At 45.1% G+C, this 19562-nt stretch overlaps 1 protein-coding gene across 1 annotated transcript; it reads left to right on the top strand.

Moving 5' to 3' along the window:
- The first annotated feature begins 505 nt into the window (after positions 1–505).
- On the top strand, positions 506–15355 carry Usp18 (ubiquitin specific peptidase 18). Its single transcript, XM_052721020.1, has 10 exons — positions 506–759; positions 1390–1486; positions 2689–2834; positions 8360–8439; positions 8693–8839; positions 9451–9546; positions 10021–10188; positions 13308–13439; positions 13821–13870; positions 15093–15355. Exons 1-10 carry the CDS (start codon positions 612–614, stop codon positions 15136–15138), a joined length of 1110 nt encoding a protein of 369 aa, XP_052576980.1. The 5' UTR covers positions 506–611; the 3' UTR covers positions 15139–15355.
- Positions 15356–19562: the final 4207 nt, after the last annotated feature.

The raw sequence follows: 19562 nt of genomic DNA on the forward strand, positions 1-19562 counted from the left end.
CCATCAATCCCTCATGCAGTCCTCACATCAGAATTTGAATAGCTTCATGCACAAAATGCTTAAAGCGTAGGCGTAGGCGGCCACAAAGCCTTCCTGAGGACCTAGGACAAGCTTCCCAGAGGAAGGAGCTCAGCTGTCTGCAGGCATGTCCCCGGCATTGGGTCAAGGATGTGGAGAGCAAGGGGTTTGCTTGTGAGCAGTCTCTAGCCAGGGGAATCGACACCTTTTTCAACTGTTAAGGATTGAGAGTTGGGGGCAAGGAGACCCTCGGTTTTTGGTCCAGACCATTTACTAAGACAGAGAACCCAGGAGGAAGAAGAGGCCAGCGTTAGGACAGTCCATGCTGAGGAAGGACGAATGGAAAGGTGGGAGAAGGGTTGGGGGTATCCAGCTTGTCGTTAATTCCTGTTTTAGAGCTAAGCTGGTCTTCCTCTAGCAGTCAGAGCTGATGGCATGGACACGTCCCCCATCACTGTTTCCTGTTGCTTTGTGTCCCCACAGAGGATCCTTTGTGCCTGGCTTGTGTGTGGGGACTCTTCCTGGAAGTGAAGTCGTGGAATCCTGAGCCTCATTCGGGCAGTCCCAACCTGGGGGTTTGGGCGTCATCACTAATGGGCCGGGGGTTCGGGTTCCTGACAAAAAGCTGCCAGGCAGTTGTGGCTAATCCTCAGTGCTCCTCAGAACTGGAGGAAGAGAAGAGCATGAAGAGGAAGAGAGAGCTGTCTAGAGAACACTGCAGCACCTGGGACCGCCCTCATGGTCAGTAGAGCCTCCACTCCTTCTTAGCACTGCGGAGAAGTTCACACTCTGGTTTGGAAGTGGCACACCCCGCGTTAGTTAAGAAGGTGCCCCGCTGATTTGTCAGGGGAAACCTGTGGCCCTGGAGTTTTCATTTGCCTTGGTCTGTCGCAGAAGCTCTTTGTCCAGGACTCTGAGATTTGGGATACTCTCTTGTTCTTCAGCCTCTCACCTTCTGGGGTCAGCTGAGCCTGTGGTTAGGGTGGGAAGGAAGGGAGGTTGATTGCTGGTGTGTCTAGAAATATTATTTTTGGTTTTCCTCATTCTCGAACGTTGTCCGGCTTTCCCTCTCTTGAGGTAAGCTTAGGGCTGGTGGGTGCTTTTTTTTTTTTTTAACCAATACTGTGCTTCTCATTGTCACTGTGTGATGTCGCTCTTCTTAAGGCTTGTTCTGTCATTTAATTTTCAAAGCCTCATGCTAGATAGCTTCTTCTCAGACTGTTCGCAGGCTCCCTGGTGACTTCTCTGTGCCCGTGAGAGTGTTTCTCAGGGTTGGTAGTAGTGTCCTTAGTCGACCCAGGAAAAACGTTAGAGTTTTGTTCAGTGTTCTATCTTGCCTTCAGGGTTCTTTTTCTTCTCTTCGTCTTCTAGGCCTGGTTGGTTTACACAACATCGGACAGTCGTGTTGCCTTAACTCCTTGCTTCAGGTGTTCATGATGAATGTGGACTTCAGAAAGATACTGAAGAGGTACAACTGTGGTTCTGGCTGAGCGTGGGCATGTCATGAATGTTTTAGACTACTCCTTTATTCACAGTGACTTTGACTCTTATAAGTCTTTCCAGAGATGCCCGAGAAAAGACCATTTCTTGCATATTTTCTACTGCACGTTACCATCATTTACAAAGTTTAAAAATACACACGTGCTTCTCCCCACCTCCGTTTGGTTTCAGGTGGTGTGGGTCATTAATGCTTTTTAAAGAAATTTATTATTATTATTATTTTATGGTTCGGTGTATGTGGGTATTTTGCCTTCATGTATCTCTGTGCACCATATGCATCTCCATGGAGCCCAAAGGAAGAGTTGGATCCCATGGAACTGGAGTTACAGATAGTTGCGAGCCACCATGTAGATGCTGGGAATTGAACCCAGGTCCTGTGGAAGAGCAGCCAGTGCTCTTAACCTCTGTGCCATCTCTCCAGCCCGCATGAGTGCTTTTTAAAAAGACTCCTCAGATACTTTTGAAGGACAACCAAGGGTGACAGTCACTGGTCTGGAGTTGGGACCAGACAACATCAGAGGAAGTCAGTGAACAGATGCGGACAGTTTATCAGTGATTCTCTTTGGCCCCGTGCTTTTTCCTTTTGCTCATCCACAAAGCCAGTGAAAACTGCCTATAGCTAAATGAACCATTGGCAAAACACTGTCATCTGTCATATTGCCCTTTCTTCCCAGGACCTAACTCAGTATTTGCCTTTGCAGTATGAAGGATCTCGGGCTGGATATTTACCTGCTCACTCTAGTGTGGGCCCAGAATGAGATGCAGCTGTCCTTTTTTTGTTTGTTTGTTTTTGTTTTTGTTTTGCGAGACAGGGTTTCTCTGTGTAGCTTTGCGCCTTTCCTGGAACTCACAGAGATCCACCTGCCTCTGCCTCCCAAGTGCTGGGATTAAAGGCGTGCGCCACCATCACCCAGCACAGCTGGCCTTTTTTAATGTGATGGTTGAGTATGGTTGGGGTGGGATTGTGTTAATCTCTCTCTTAATAAAGTATTCTGTACATTCTAGTCCCTCAATCACTGGAGTACATGCCTAAGTCTACCCATTCCCATAATTCTAACTTAATCCAGAGAATGGCATGGACATGGAGAGTCTTTGCAGTTCTTGAAGTGATTTCAGTGTGCTCCTGGCCTGGAGAACGGTGGGTATGAGCTTACTGGCTGTTCTTGACAGGATAACAGTGCCCCGGGAGCCAGAAGAGCAGAAGAGAAGTGTCCCCTTCCAGCTGCTTCTGCTGCTGGAGAAGATGCAGGCCAGCCGACAGAAAGCAGTGCTGCCCATGGAGCTGGCTTACTGCCTTCAGAAGTACAATGTGCCGTGTAAGAGCCTCTCAGCTCCTGCCCCCTGATACAGTGTCGGGTGGGGAAGGGCCTGCGGGAAAGAGCGAGGGGGAGAGCTGATGGGCAGTGAAAGAACAGACTCCAGACCTCTTTTATTAGAGGTGTGGGTGTTGATCTGAAATACACATCTCTTTACTTTGAAAGAAAAAGTGTCGTGTATGAATTTTTTGTGACTATTACCAGCGTACTGCTCTGAAGTGGCTTTAAAATAAGCTAGCATGACATCTGCCTGTTTTCAGGGTGTAGTGTGTTGATTTGATACATTTATGCAATTGTAATAATTGTATCAGGGTAATTAGCATATCTTTCTCTTTCAACACTCCTTTCTTTGTGTTGCCTATAGCCAAGTGTACCTTTGCCAAAACACCCTGTCACCCTTCCTGTTGCCCTTTGTCCTGGTTAGCTTTGAACTGTCAGCACAGTCACATGACCAAGGAGTCTCAGTTGAGGGATTACCCAGGTTAGACTGGTGTGTAGGTGTGTCTGTGGGTGGTTGTCTTGATTGGTAATGGATGTAGGAGGGCTCAGCTCACTGCGGCCCACACCATTCACTGGGCTGGTGGTCCCAGGCTGTATAAGAAAGTCAGTTGAGCGTGAGCCAGAGAGCAAGCCAGCAAGCAGCAGTCCTCCGGGGCTTCTCTTTCAAGTTCTTGCCTGAGTTCCTGCCTCAGCTCCAGTGATGGACTGTGACCTGGAAGTGTAAGCCAGAGAAAGCCTTTCCTCCACGTTTCATCACAGCCACAGACGATGCTACATTGTCTTTTCTTCTGAGGTCTTAACTCAGTAGGTTTGACTTTGGATTCCTCTCTTCTAATCCTTTATAAAATATATAATAAATTTACCAAACTACGAACAATTGAATGCCAGAGCTTATTCCTCAGTTTTCGTTTGGAATGTTCTGTAAATGTCTGTTGAATCCATTTGGTGTATAATATTATTTAACACATTGTCTGCCGGTTTTAAAAAGATTTACGATTCTGTTTGTTGTTATTATGTTTATATAAGCTGTGTGTGTATGAGTGAGGGTGCCTTCATACCACAGGATGTGTATGGAGGTCAGAGGAGAACTTCTGGGACTTGATTCCTCCCTTCCACGGTGGGTTCTAGGTGTCACACTCGGGTTGCCAGGTCTGAACGTCCAGCGCCTTTTGGTGATGAACCATCTGTCTCACCAGCACTGTGGTGGTGGTGTTTATTTTTATTTTTTATTTTGGTCCAGATGATTTGTCTATTGTTGAAAGTGGGAGTGGTCAAGCACCCAAGTAGTTTCGGAATCGATCTCTGTGTTTAGACCTGAGAAGGTTTGCCTTATGAGATTGGGTGCTTCAGTTTGGGGAGTGTATATGCTTATTGTTGTTCCATCTTTTTGTTGAGTCCCTTGCGTTCTCCTTACTTACTGACCATCTCTGTCTCCTTTTGCAGTGTTTGAATTTTAGTCTGCTTTGCTGTACAGCTGCTGCTGGCTGCCTTTGGTTTCTCTTTTCTTGTTATATCCTCTTCAGCCTTTCACTTTCATTCTGTGTGTCTTTACTGGCATCGCATTGTTGAGTTTTGTTTGTTAGATTTGGGGGAATTTAGCCGGTTTACATGAAATATTACCACTGATAAACGAGGCATGCTCTTGTAATGATGTAATATTTCTGTGTTTGTTTTGGACAATTCTTATTCTTTTTCCCCCCTTTCCTCCCTCCTTTCTTCCCTCTCCTCTTCCTCATCCTAGTCCTTGTCCCCTCCTCTTCCTCCTCCTCTTTTTTTTTTAGTTCACTTCAAACTCACTATGTAGCTAAGTTGACCTTGAACTCCTGGTCCTCCAGCTTCCTGCTTGCTAGACTTATAAGCATGTGCCATCACACTTAGTGTTTTTCCTTGTTTCTTGTTCATCCTTGTGAATAGGAATTTTTCTTCTCTGTACAGAAGGCACACTGTCTTGCTCATCATGTACTTTTTGTGATGGTAATCATCACCTTTCTCTTGTACTATATAGATTCTCATGGGGCCAACCTGGTGCAGAATTCCTCAGGTTTTTGTTTTTGTTGGAAAACCTTTCTTTTTCTTCATTCCTGAAGGATAGCTTTGCTGGGTATAATAGACTTGGTTGGTGCTTTTTGTTGTTGTTGCTTCAGGACTTTATGTATCTCATCTTGCCTTAAGGAGGGTCTTTTCTAGCTAAATCATTAGCAGACTTTTAATCTTCCTGGACTTGGTTGTCTATATTTGTTCATATTAATTCAGTAGGTTTTCTATACCTCTCCTTTCCCATCACCTCTTACAGCACCTACACTGTGAATATTTGCATTGTGAATGTTTCCTTGCTTAATTGTATGCTATATGTTCCATAGTCTTTGTTTCTAGTTTTTCTTAATTTCTTTATTTTTCATTTTTTTCTGATTTGGTTATTTCAAAAGACCCATCTTCATGCTTAGAAATTTTCTTCTGCCTGATCAACACTGTTGAGGCTCTCTATTTTTTTTAAACTTAATTGAATTCATTAGTGCCTTGATTTCTCTTTATTATCTCTATGTATGCTGAATTTCTCACTCATATAATGATTTTCCTGTTTTAACTTAATTGTTGTTTTTATTCTCTTGTATCTCATTAAATTTCCTTGTAATCATTTGTCTAAATTCTTTGTCACACAATTGATTAGTTTTCTGTCCTTTGGGGTCCGTTGCTAGAAAGTTATTATTATTGTGTTCCTATGGAGACACTGGGGTGTGTAGTTTTGCATAATTCTTAAAAAAATCCAGATTTTGACTTACTAAAAAGATTTTTTATGATTATGGGTATTTTGCCTGCATGTATGTCTATGTATTCTTCATGGGTCTGATACCCTAGGAGCCAGAAGAGTTTGTTGGATCCCCTAGGACTAGAGTTACAGACTTATGTTATATGCCATGTGGGTGCTGGGAATTGAACCCAGGACCTTTGGAAGAGCAGCCAATGTCTCTGTTGGTATTTGAGTGTCTGATGGGTCACTTGTCTCTACCTTAAAAAAAGGGCATTCTTAATTTGTTTCAAATCTTAGGGGAAAAAAAACCCTCTGATTTCCTTCACACAGTATGATATTAAATGTGTTTGACATACATGATCTTTATTTTTATTTTAAGAATTATTTATTTATCTGTTTATCATTTTACATATACAAGTGTAGGCACACGAGTGTCATAGTGTGTTTGACATGGTACATGCATGGAGGGCAGAGGACGGCTTTTGGAAATGCTCTCCTTACACAGACAGGCTCCAGTGGTCAAACTCAGGTTCTCAAGCTTGCTCAGAAAGTGCTTCTCTCTGAGACATCTCGCCAGCTCTCTATTTTTATTTTGTGAGCATTTTAATTGCTCTTTAAAATAATATTTATTTATTATGTGTGTAATATTTTGTCTGTATGTATGCCTACATGCCAGAAGAGGGCACCAGATCTCATTATAGACAGTTGTGAGCCACCATGTGGTTGCTGGGAATTGAACTCAGGACCTCTGGAAAAGCAGTCAATGCACTTGACCTCTGAGCCATCTCTCCAGCCCTTTAATTGCTCTTATGAATGAATAGATCCTAGCAGCTCTCTTTCCCCCCCATCTCATTTATATTCTCACCTTTCTTCAGCTTTCCATAGTGCTTTGTGTACCCGGAGGGACCTTTTATTCCTGTTTGAATTATGAACAGTTGGAACCTGCCCTCCATTAGGATATGGTTTCTCAGGACATGTATTCTCTCTGGTGTGTGCACTGCATCCCAAGTGTGACGTAGACAGTGGGACAGACAAATACCCTTGCATTTTGTCGATGACTGGAAGGGACTCTTGGCTCTTGGCCAGAGGGGGTTTAAAACAGTGACTACGGATGGCAACTGGCCTACTTTCATTTCCGCTGCTGTGAGAAAATACCGCGAAGAAAAGCACCTTAGGGGAGTCTCGATTTTAGCTCACATATCCAGGGTACAGTCTGTCATAGCAGGGAAGTCGGAATGGCAGGCAGAAACTCAGAGCAGTTGGGCATATGACACCCACAGTCATGCTCAGAGAGAATGAGTGCACACACGCTTTTAATACTTAACTTACCCTCTCTCCTCATATATGGTCCAGAGCCCAGCCCAGGGAACAGTGCAGCCCACCGTGAGCTGTGTCTCCCCATATCAATTAATACAGCCAGGAGAACCCCTGCAGATATGTCCACAGGCCAGTTTAACCTAAGGACTCCCTGATCGAGACTCTCTTCCCAAGTGTTTTTTGATTGTGTCAAGTTGACAGTTAAAACTGACCATCACGGCAGCTGGAGAGACGGCTCAGCAGTTAAGAGCACGTGTTGCTCTTGTGGAGGACCTGGGTTCAGTTCCCAGCACCCATGTTGTGGTTCACAACTGTTTTTAACTCCAGTTCCAGGGGATCAGACACCCTCTTCTGACCTTCAAGGGCACTAGGCATACACATAGTACACATACATACATGCGGGCAAAACATCTATACAGATAAAATCAAATAAACAGATCTAAACAAAACAAAACTGACCATCACAACACCTTAATCCAATGTTTACATCTGTGGTAGCTCTGTGACAGACACCTTCTGCACTCAGTTCCCTGGGTAAATCAATTTTACCCATCTGGTAGATTATTTTTGCGTCAGGGCTCATCATATGGATTAATTAATATAGTCAATTAACATATAGTGTTCACATTCATCATTGTAGATTTGTTGTGCACAAGGCAACAGGAATGACAGTGATTTTGCCTCCAGGAAACTCACCGTTTAGAAGCAGGACAGGCCAAAAATCAAAGAAGACAAAATATAGAATGTCAAGTCTGTGTTGTGATATGTAATATTAGGGAAGGACAATGATGCCGTGGTGGAAGACACAGCATGTTCACAGAAAGTGCTGTGGCCTGAAATGTCTTTGCATTTTGGCGCAGATCTGCCCTTTTTTGTGAAATAGTCTGCAGCGTGTTTCTCGCCTTTTCTGACTTCCCATTTCTTTGGACCAACACCCCTAAAGTCAGTTATATCTGTTCACGATTTCAGACCTACTTTTATAACAGGGAGACAGTTCCCTGCAAGGTTCCTGCTCATCTTGGCCAGGATCATCTAACATGGAGTTGGTCTTTTCTCTTTCCTCTTTTATTCTGGCACCTTTGGAGAAACTCTGTGGGATTGGGCTCTGCTTTTAGGGAAGTGAATAAAAATGACCACCAGGGGGCGGAGTCATAGTAACCGCTTAGCAGAAAGAAAAAAAAGAAAAGAAAAACAAAACCGGAGCAAATAGTTGGGAATCTGCCAGTCAGCTGATAGCGGCCTGTAGAGGTGGATAGTGAGAGAAAGTGATGGGACTATGACTTTTAAGAGAAACTCTTAAAAAAAAAAACCAACACAAAGCTTGCTTTTCATTTAGTCTTTTCAAAAGTGATAGCAGGCTAGGAAAGGATAAAGGAGTTGAGTGTTCACGTGGCTGGGGTCTCCGTGGCTCAACAAGGACATAGATGTCTCCTGACTAATTGTGCTTCTCTCTGCCCAGTGTTTGTCCAGCATGACGCTGCTTATCTCTACCTGACAATCTGGAACCTGACTAAGGATCAGATCACTGACGTGGACTTGGTGAGAGCTGGGATCTGGAGAAGGCAGAGATCTGAGATGTGGCTTGTGGGATCTGCTTCACTGTTGTGTGCACTCTTAGCTAGGAATGAGTCCCTGCTTGGTGTAGATCTCTGGTGTGGTTACCTTTATGTGCAGGGAAGCAAAATTTTGTGTCAGCCATTTCTAGAGCTTCTGTCTGAAAAAAAAAAAATCCTTGTCTCAACCTAACGTGACTTCTAGGCCATCTCTCCTCCTTTGCTGTCTCTCCTTGCAGGCAGAGCGGCTCCAGGCTCTGTTCACAATCTGGACGAAGGAGTCCCTGATTTGCTTGGGCTGTGCCTCGGAGAGCAGCAGAAGCAGCAGGCTGCTCACCCTCTCTCTTCCTCTTTTTGATATGGACTCGAAGCCCCTGAAAACACTGGTGAGAGACTTCTTGTGGGTGACTTTGTGTACCCCGAGGTAGCCAGTTTTCCCCTGCTTCTACCACTACCCTAGGATTTTTTAAAAAGTAATTTGTAGGCCGACAAAATGGCTTAGCATGTAAAGGGGCTTGTTGCCAAGCGCTCTGACCTGAGTTTGATTCCTGGGTCCTACACAGAGGAAGAAGAGAACTAGAAAACCTGTTCCTCTACTCCACATATGTGCCTTGGCATGTGCATGCCCCCGCTACCATAATAAGTCAAAACAAAACAAAAACAAAAATGTAATATACTTTTTAAAAAGTGACTCGTGTTTCCCTTGTACACCCTGGGCCAATCTCTCCTTGACTTGGGGGAGGGGGAATATGTCTTTCCCTCCTCCTCCTCCTCCGGCATTTCTCACGCTCTTCCCCTGGCAAGTCCCCTCCAGTTCTGTTCCTCCCGCCAGTGGGCACTTTCTGAAATTCTGCCCCATGTGTCACACGTGCCCACTTAGGGGGATGGGGACTAAAGGGTAGCAAAGCCTAGGCTTCCACTACTGGGGGAGGGGGCTGTTGACGAGGAACTTGAATGCTGCCCGGTGCTTACATGCTGGTTCTCCTGGGTGGGGCAGGAGGATGCTCTGTGCTGTTTCTTCCAGCCCAAAGAGTTAGCAAGCTCGGACAAGTGCTTCTGTGAGAACTGTGGGAAGAAGACGCCTAGAAAACAGGTACTCTTTAAGTCCAAACTCTTCACTGGTCTGGGGTTGCCTGTGGGGTTTCCTGATAGGTCTTTGCAGACCCCTTAAGGGCATCTCATAAAGGCTGACAGGGAATCTGGGTCCAACCAGTTCCTGGGATCCTAGGGCTTCTCATGCGCATAACTTCAGACTTGGCCTCTCAGATCATATCACTGAGAGGGACAAGAAAGCCTTTTAGGGACAAGAGGAGACGGTTCAAGAGCAGTGGGTAGGGTTTTCCCCTTAGGGTTTGGCTAGAGTTCTAGAGTAGACTCCACAGTTCCTGTGCCTGAGCAGAGGCCTTCTGTGGAGGTGTGTGGTGCGTGACACTCAGTCGTGTGAGTCTTGAAAGTGCCCTGCAAGCCCCTTGTGGGAAAGAGCACATTGCCAGTCTTAACACCGCTCCCAACCTGCCCATCTCAAGTGCCCGAAGATTTCATTGTCATGCTGATTTTGCTTTTTCAGGTTTTGAAACTGACTCATCTGCCCCAAACCTTGACCATCCACCTCATGAGATTCTCCACCAGGAACTCACGGACAGAAAAGGTCTGCCACTCAGTGTATTTCCCTCAGCGCTTGGATTTCAGTCAGGTTCTGGCAACTGAGAAAGAACTTGGTGATACCAAGGAACAGGTGAGGTTTGCCTTCCATCTTTCATTCATCTCAGCAGACTCAGTGTCCTCCTGAGGTAGCCATACCGCAGACTCAGTGTCCTCCTGAGGTAGCCATACCGCAGACTCAGTGTCCTCCTGAGGTAGCCGTCCATCAGACTCTGTGTCCTTCTGAGGTAGCCGTCCAGCAGACTCTGTGTCCTTCTGAGGTAGCCGTCCAGCAGACTCTGTGTCCTTCTGAGGTAGCCGTCCAGCAGACTCTGTGTCCTTCTGAGGTAGTCGTTCATCCCCATTAGCTGTTGGACACCACTCACTCATAAGTGCTCTGTTGTAAGTACCAAGTCCACGACAGCAGACTGTGAGGTGACATGGACCAGCATCATGTGGGCCAGATACTTCCTGGGTTGGGCTCTCATCCAGGGACCCAGGCCCCCTGTTGGCCATACTTGGCATATACAACAGTACAGAACCAATTGCAATTTGGTGTAACTCACAAAAGCACATACATATTCAGGACTTCTGTCTTTCTTCTTTTTTTAAAATAAAAGATTGCATTTATTTATTTGTGTCTGTGTAAGGCATGGGTGGGGTCAGAGGACAACTTGTGGGAGTTGGTTCTCTCCTTCCACCGCCTGGGTCCCGAGGATCGACAGGTCATCATCAGTCTTGACCTGCTGAGCCATCTTGCCAGGTCAGGACAGACTGTCTTTCTTAGGCAATACTTCAATGCTCAAGCCTTGGTAGTTCTGAGAAGCCGTGGTGAGTCATTACCCTGATGTCATGGCTAGCCTTTGCCTTTACTTTTAAAGATTCAGAAAGCTTCCTTTTTCTAAACATTGGGTTTTATGGAAATGCCTCAGAGCACTGAGAAAAGGGACCTGTAATTCGGTACTTCCTATTTGAACTGACATGTGAATACTCGCAGGCACATGTGTAAACACAACGTTTCAGGTTCTTAGAGCCAACTAAACTTTCGTATTGAAAAGCCAGAGCCTGCTTTGACGAGAATATCAAAGTAGCCAGTTGTCGGACCAAATTTAATCAGAGGAAAATTTAATTCATTTGTCCCAAGTTAATAACTTCTTGCGAGATTCTGAGAAAAAAAAAAGATTGTCTTTTCCTTGTAAGTTTGAAGCAGGAAATGCTACATTTGCAGGTTTTAGATCTCACACATATGGCTCCATTGTTGGAGTGTTTGTTCTGTTACATTGGTCTGTTTGCCAATTCACGCTCTGGAACCGTATTAGAATACAAGGCCCATCTTTACCTATTAGGTGTCCGTGTTTCACAGTGCTCACTTTTGATCTCCTTCTCATTTTCTCACTCAGTCCAGCTGTGCAGTGCACTTACATTTCTTCCTGTGTGAAGAAGATTTCATGATGGAAAATTTCAGATAAATACAAAACAGTGGGGAAATATATAACAAACCATCTTCTATCCAGACAACTTTCCACCTAAAAAAGTTAGTCATAGAAACAGACTACAACATGTATTACACACTGGAAAAGTGCTTAAAATAGTTTTAAACACTTTCACTACAAAGATATGCTTGCAAGGTGATAGATATATTACCTAACTTCCACAGTATATACACACATATCAATATGTCACATTGCATACCATTGTGTATAAGTCTTTTTGCTTTGGTTTGGTTTTTGATTTTGGTTTTGGTTGTTTTGTGCCAGAGTTCCTCATTATGTAGACCTGACTGTCTTGGAACTTGCTACATAGACCATGATGGCCTTGAACTCATAGAGATCTACCTGCCTCTGCCTCCAGAGTGCTGGGAATAAAGGTGTGTGCTACTACACACAGCATGACTTTTTTGTTGATTAAAAATTAATTAAATCTGGGCTGGCAAAATGGCTCAGCAGGTTAAGGCACTTGCCACACAGACCTGGTGAGTTTTAATCCCTGGAACGCCACAGAAGTGGATGGAAAGAAGAACCAATTCTACAAAGTCATCCGTGTGTGTGTGTGTGTGTGTGTGTGTGTGTGTGTGTGTGTCTGAGTGTGTATATGTGCACCACATTTGTGCAGGTGCTTATGGAGACCAGAAGGGTGTCAGCTCCCCTAGAGCTGGAGTTATAATGGTTTTGACTGTCTGATGTGGGTCCTCTGCAAGAGCAGCAAGCGCTCGGAGCCATCCTTCCAGGCCCAGATGCCAACTTTCAGAATAGATTATCAGCTAGTCATTTTTCGTATATTCTCTGTAAAAAATTGTTGTTATATATTTATTTATTACCAATTAATGATTTTATCCCTTTTTGTTATTGTATTTTTTCCCGTTATCTTTACATGTCAGGTAATAGGTTGGAACCCCACCTTCTGTCTCCTCACAAGAAAGAATAGTATTCTTATTACACATTCCACAGTTGGGGCTATCCCACCACGTACATTGTAATAGGACATGGTGGGAAGGGGAGCAATTGTTGCCATCTTTTGGGGATGATATATTCCGTCACCCTTGCTCATGGCAATCTGCAGGGCCTCCTGACTTCGCTTCCCTTTAATCCCATTAACATGGAGGACCCTCCTCAGCCTCACTGTGGTGCTTTTGCTTGGCTGTCTGGTGCCTCCGATGGCTGCACTCCAAGTATGTGAGGTACTAGTGACTTGTGGGGAGAGGTGGGCTCTGGGCTCATTCTCTTCTTGGTACCTGGAGGTGAGCCGTGGTGGCTCAGACTCTGCAGCAGTGAGGGACCCTGGCTACAGAGCTCTGGGACCTGGCTCCGGGCTCCGTGCCTGTTGAGCAGAGTGCACACGTGGAACTTTAAGAAAGCATTCTGACTAACGTGGTGATCGGGTCACAGGCAGCCCCAATATGTCTCACCCCTCTTCCTTTCCCACAGAGAATTCTCTCTTATTTTAACTTCCTAAGGTTTTGAGGGAATGGCATGATTTAGTGTCAGTTCCAATGGATGCTTTCAGTAATTTTCTACTTGATCTGCGATAGCGACACTGCTTTCCTGACGTCCGTTGAATTGGTTATTTCTCTATTTCTGTGAGAAAAACTCCACGACCAGGGAAACTTAGAGAAGAAAGAGTTTATTTTGGGCTTACGGCTCCAGAGAAATAGAGTCCATGATGGCAGACTGGAGGGCTGGTGGCTGAACTGTTTCTGCATTTGTCTCCCTCCAGTCGGAAGTCCACTATGAGCTCTTTGCTGTGATTGCCCACGTGGGGCTGGCTGACTTTGGTCATTACTGTGCCTACATCCGGAATCCTGTGGATGGAAAATGGTTCTGCTTCAACGACTCACATGTTTGTTGGGTGAGAAACATCATCCAAATTGCTGCTTGCCCTGGATTAGCTCTAATAAATCCAGAGCCTGGGGATCTCTAGGTCCTCACCATGGAGACTGGTCCTGTAGTCTGAATGGTGGTGCTTTCCATGAGGTGCAAAGTCCTTTCCCCCACCCCCCTAGAAACCTGCTCCTAGTTTATAACTGTACGTACTCACTCAGCTCAGTGCTCTGGGAAACGCCTTGGACTCTGGGAAACTCCTCTAAAGCCAGAGTTGTAACTCTTGGACAGGCATAACCAAGTATAAAGAGAGGAATGCACTTGTCCAGGAGGGCAGGTCACAGTACCATGCATTTTAGGAACACCGAATACTGAGTTGAGTGTTGACTTTTTTCTTATACACTTCCAGGTGACCTGGGAGGATGTCCAGTGTACCTATGGAAATCACAGATATCGCTGGTAAGAAAAGGCCCGGCTTGTTGAAACCCGATGAACTCGCTCTGAATTCTTGGCTGCGTGAACCTCTTATGGCTTCAGCTGTTACTTACATTCTCATGGCTCCCCTGAGATGAACTAGTCAGCTTCATCTGTGACTACCCATCCCACTCTGCCGTACTTTTCTGGATACTAAGATTCCAGTAAGGCCTACGGATTTGTAATGGAGTCCAAATGCTGTGTCTGCCATTTTCTACCTAATTGCAGAGTCCCCCTCATGTTTCATTACTCGTGACCTTTCCCCATGGTGCAAACATTTACAGATTGGCCCAGGCAGAGCTTGAGGGTTGGGGGAGGGGTGTCTCTCATGCTACCATCGTATCTTGAGCATGCCTCCCTGTGACAAAGACCACCTCTTGATTGCTTATGTAACCCTCTTTCCCATGTCACATGTACTCTTTGAGGGGAAAAGATCACTCCTTTCATCTTTTTATGTCTAGCAGTAGCTTGCATTTAGTAAGAATCAACAAGTACCTCTTAAAACCAATCATTACAGAGGGGACGCTGGAGAGAAAAATAAAGCCGGATGAAGATAGATCAAAGAGCCTTTGTAAAGCTCTCCTGGCCTTTTTTTCTGGCCTGGGGACGATGGCATACACAAAAGGTGATCCGAGATGGCTTTTAGCTCAGAGGCAGGCTGGACCACTTGAGAAATAAAGAAGTCGACGCAACTGTGTTTGAAATCCTCCTTCAGCCTGCTTGCCGGCTGTCTCTTGTTTCTTCTAAGCATCTCCATTAGATGGATCTTTGTTTCTGATTGTTGCTGATGCCCTTCTGATTTAGGGCAGGAACTGGCTGACTGTCTGTAGAGAGGGAGGGAGGAAGTTCTTGGCTCTGTGGAACACAGCTCCTGTTGCAGCTACGTGGCTCTGCCCGTGTAGCATTGAAGAGGCTGTGAACAATACGTGGACAACTGGTTAAAATTGGCTCCATGGTTGAATCTGTTTGCAAAAACAGAGTTAGATTTATTTTGTGGTCCCACAATTTTTCACCATATGATTTAGATGCCAACTAATAGCTAATCACTGGGGTCACAATTTTACCGCTCTGAGGGAATGGCTAGGTAAATCATGAGTTAGATGAGTGCTTGACCCAAGAGCCAGGAAGTTTACTAATGCTTGTCATGTCATGGTTTCACTGTGGATGCTTCATTTTTCTGTGCTGACATGTGTTCTTTGCTTTCTAGGCGGGAAACTGCTTATCTCCTGGTTTACATGAAGACTGGATCCTGATGGATGTACTCACACCTTTAGGAATGATGGACTCTTATTTTCCTTTCCTATACCCATGTTTGCTGCAACTTCAATGAGAATCATAATTAAAAAAAACACAGTTAAACATTATTTATAAGAAAGAATTAATATTTCTGTGTTTTTGGATGTGGCTCATCTCCTAAAATCTTCCACGCAGCAGGCATGGTCCTTGATTGGGCAATGTTTAGATGGTAGAATCTTTTTTTTTTTTTTTTTTTTTTTTGGTTTTTCGAGACAGGGTTTCTCTGTGTAGCTTTGCGCCTGTCCTGGAACTCACTTGGTAGCCCAGGCTGGCCTCGAACTCACAGAGATCCACCTGGCTCTGCCTCCGATGGTAGAATCTTTAAGAGACAGGGCCCAGTGGGAGGTAATTGGTCCATGGGATCTCTCTCTTCTGTGCACCGGTAGTTCTTTTTCTGTTTCTCTGTCATGCTGTGATGCAACCAGGGGGTCCACAATATGATGCCAGTGCCATGCTGGTTGGATCATCCAGTCATTAAAATGTTGAATCAAATAAATATTATTATACACTATTCAGCCTCAAGTATTTTGTTCCAGCAACAGAAAATGCATGAATATAGTTGTTAAAACACTTAGATCCCACACAGGTCTAGATCAGTGGGAATTGGATAATTTCACCAGTGGGTTTGGCTAGATTATGATCCTGATGTGACCTTCAGTACAAGACATGACCACAGTTGGGAAACTGGGGGAATCCAGGCATTATGGGGTGGAATCAGTGAGAGTAGGAGTAACTGGAGTGACAAGGGACAGTGGAAGGAAGTATTTTGGTGTTGTAACACCTAGTGTGTTCTAACTTTAAAAATAGTGTTATTACTGTTATTATTATTATTAGTGTGTCTGCATGTCTGTCTGTGTGTGCCATGGCATGCATATGGAAATCAGTTCTCTCATGCCACCATGGGATCCAGAGATTGGTAAGACTTGTGTGAGAAGCCATTTTATGCTCTGAGCAATCTCACTAACCCTCAGCCTGATTTTTTTTTTTCTGATTTATTTCTCTTTTATGTGTATGAGTGTTTTGTCTGCATTGTGTATGTGGGCAACAGATTCATGAAGTAACTGTGGAAGCCACAAGAGGGCATCAGGTCCTCTGGAACTGGAATTAAGAGTTGGTCAGGGGCCACCATGTTGGTGTTGGGGCTCAAATCCAGGTGCTGTGCAAGAGTAGCCAGTGTTCCTAGCTGCTGAGCTGTCCCTCCAGCCCCCTCAGCCCTGACTTCAGTTTATTACACACTTGCGTGGAAATATATTGTGATCATCCAGTCTCTGTGAGGTTGTCATATTACTTTTGGTCATAGTCATGACCAAAATATCTTCAAGAACAATCTAAAGGATTGGCAGTTTCAGAGGGTACATGGTGGCTTAGCCCTGTGCACATCATGGTAGTGTAAATGTAGTGGGGTAGGTTCCTCACCCCATAGCCAAGAGGAAGGAGAGAGAACTTGAGAGCAAGAAAGAGAGGGAGTGTGGGAAGAGGAAAGAAAGGGATTGAGGACCACTCATCACCTTCAAAGCCACACTTCCATCCACTTCTTCCAGCTAGGAAGTTTCACCTGCTTCCCAAAACAGTGCCACCTGCTGGGAAGTTTGTGGTTTAATGAAGCACAATTGAAGTACACAGATACTGAGAGCTTGTGCTACAGGAGCTGAAAATGAAATCCTTCTGTTGTGCGGTGGGGTGGCGGGGGGTGGGGGGTGGGGGGTGGGGGGTAGCGGGGGTGGGGTGGGGTGGGGTAGGGGTGGTGTAGGCCTTTGAGTGGGAGGGGCTTAGAGGGAAGGATAACTGTGTTTGTAGGGAAAGCATAGCAGTCCTGTGACTGAAAAAAGACAATATTCAAGGTTCCCATGCTGGGGAAGTAAGTGCTGACGGGTGTGAAGTGAGGGTGTGACGTGGAGACCGGGAGGGAAGTGGAAGGTCTCCAGCTAGGCTGAGAAGTTTGGATTTAATTAGATGGCTAGTGAACTACTGAAGGGGTTAAAAAAGGAAAGAAATGCTTGGTTATGTTACGGTAAAACTACTTTTCAGGTGAAAAGGTTAGAGAAGAAATGATGGAGTAGAAGGGCTTTGACGTCACTAGGGCCATTTTGGATTAAGAATAGGTGTGGGTGTCGAGAGGAATCCAGAGGACCCAATAGCAACCTGGGAAGTGAGGAGGGTGAGAATCAACACCCTACTTTTACAGATGAAACAATTCAGACATGTACAGTATTTCCCAGGTGTATTAGGGTTCTCTAGAGGAACCAAGCTGATAGGATGAGTATGTATTAAAAGGGAGTTACTAGATTTACTTACACAATACGGCCTGGATAGAAACAGTGGCTGTCTTTACACTGAGAGGCTGAGGACCAGTAGCTAGTGCTCAGCCACAAGGCTGGATGCCCCGGCAGTCCTCATCTGCTGCTGAAGGATTCCTGAGGAGCTGCTTGTCCTCGGCTCATGTTGGCAGGTTGAAGAGGCTGAGTTCTGGGTCAGCAAAGAGCTGCCGTGGCAGCAGCCACAGAACAGCTGCACGTCCCGGCAAGAGGCTGAGGCAAGCAGGCAAAACCAAAAGCTTTCTGCTGGGACTTCCTTGTATCTGGGCTGCTACCCGAAGGTGCTGTCCACATAAAGGGAGGGTCTTTCCACTTCAATTAACCTAATAAGGAAAATCCCTCGTGGGTTTTCCCAGGGGCAAACATAATGTAGATAATCCCTCAGGTGTGCCTAGGGCAGCGGTTCTCAACCTGTGGGTTAAGACCCCTCCACAGGGGTTGCATATCAGATATTTACATTATGACTCACAACAGTAGCACAATTACAGTTATGAAGTAGCAGCAAAAATAATCCTATGGTTGGAGGTCACCACAAGAAAGGGTCGCAGCAGTGGGAAGGTTGAGAACCACTGGCTTCAAGGCTTGTCAAGTCAACAATCAAGGTTAATCACCACAGTGCTGGAAAGGGCTTCGACTGAGTGAGGGTCAGTTCTGTAAGGGGGTTGTCTCTGAGACTCCAGGCAGTCTTTTACTTTCAAGACCTTGTGAAATTAAAAAGATTTTTTAAAAAGATTCTGATATACAATAGTATACAGTGAACATCCCCAAAGGGAGGAATGGGCACAGCAAGAAAAGATCGGGCCGAAATAAGACTGAGACCTGTTAGGAAATACGCCAAGCCCCACAGCTCCATGCCTAGCAACTGAGCTGATTAGTGTTATGACGCGAACTCTAATGGATTTGGGTAACCCAGCTCCTACAGCCCAACCAACTGAAGCCCACAAGGCCTCTCTAGTAGGCTGTTCCATTTATTGTCTGCCGGTTTCCTTGGCAAATGTCCCATGTTCTTGGTATCTCTACTGCTTATGGTTTCAGTTGCTGTGAAGAGATACCATGACCACAGCAACTTTTATAAAGGAAGACATTTAATTTTGGGGGGGGGCGCTTACAATTTCAGAGGTTTAGTTCATTATCTTCATGGCATGCAGGCAGACATAGTGCTGGAGAAGGAGCTGAGAGTCCTACATTTTGATATTGTAGGCAACAGGAAGTAGTCTGAGACACTGGGTGTAGCTTGAGCATAGGAGACCCTAAAGCCCACCCCCACAGTGACACACTTCCTCCAATAAGGCCACACCTCTTAATAGTGCCATGCTCTATGAGCTTATGGGGGCCAATTACATTCAAACTACCACATTCTACTCCCTAGCTCCCATAAAGTTGTAACAATATCAATGCAAAATACATTTAGTCCAACTTCAAAAGTCCCCATAGTCTATCACAGTCTCAACAATGTTTTAAAGTCCAAAGTTCAAAGTTTCTTCTGAGATTTACTTAATCTCTCAACTGTAATCTCCTACAAAATCAAAATAAAAACCAGACCACATACTTCCAACATATAATGGCATGGGATAGACATTAGTGTAGCTTGAGTTTTCCTGCCTGGCCTACGGTCAGGGCAAATCTCTCTCACCTGCCAGTCCCACAGCCACTCAGACCCAACCAAGCAAACACAGAGACTTATATTGCTTACAAACTGTATGGCCGTGGCAGACTTCTTGCTAACTGTTCTTACAGCTTAAATTAATCCATTTCCATTAATCTATACCTTGCCACATGGCTCTTGGCTTACCGGCATCTTCACATGCTGTTTGTCATCGTGGCGGCTGGTAGTGTCTCTCTCTCAGCCTTCCACTTCCCAGTTTTATTCTCCTCCTTGTCCCACCTACACTTCCTGCCTAGCCAATGGCCAATCAGTGTTTTATTTATTGACTAATCAGCAACACATTTGCCATACAGAACATCCCACAGCACATTAGCATTCCAAAACATAGGAAAGGGAGCATAGTGAGGAAATACTGGACCAAAGCAAGACTGAAAACCAGCTGGGCAAACTGCAAACTCTG

Source organism: Peromyscus californicus, unplaced genomic scaffold (genome assembly GCF_007827085.1).
Source record: "Peromyscus californicus insignis strain IS unplaced genomic scaffold, ASM782708v3 Scaffold_6__1_contigs__length_162567912, whole genome shotgun sequence".
NCBI classification, from domain to species: Eukaryota; Metazoa; Chordata; class Mammalia; order Rodentia; family Cricetidae; genus Peromyscus; species Peromyscus californicus.

What these genes read in the sequence shown, in the direction of transcription:
- Usp18 (XM_052721020.1), top strand. Translation starts at nt 612, where the DNA reads ATGGGCCGGGGGTTCGGGTTCCTGACAAAAAGCTGCCAGGCAGTTGTG. An exon ending in TTGGTGATACCAAGGAACAG is followed by an intron (nt 10,189 to 13,307) that starts GTGAGGTTTGCC and finishes GTCTCCCTCCAG; the next exon opens with TCGGAAGTCCACTATGAGCT. An exon ending in GGAAATCACAGATATCGCTG is followed by an intron (nt 13,871 to 15,092) that starts GTAAGAAAAGGC and finishes TTTGCTTTCTAG; the next exon opens with GCGGGAAACTGCTTATCTCC.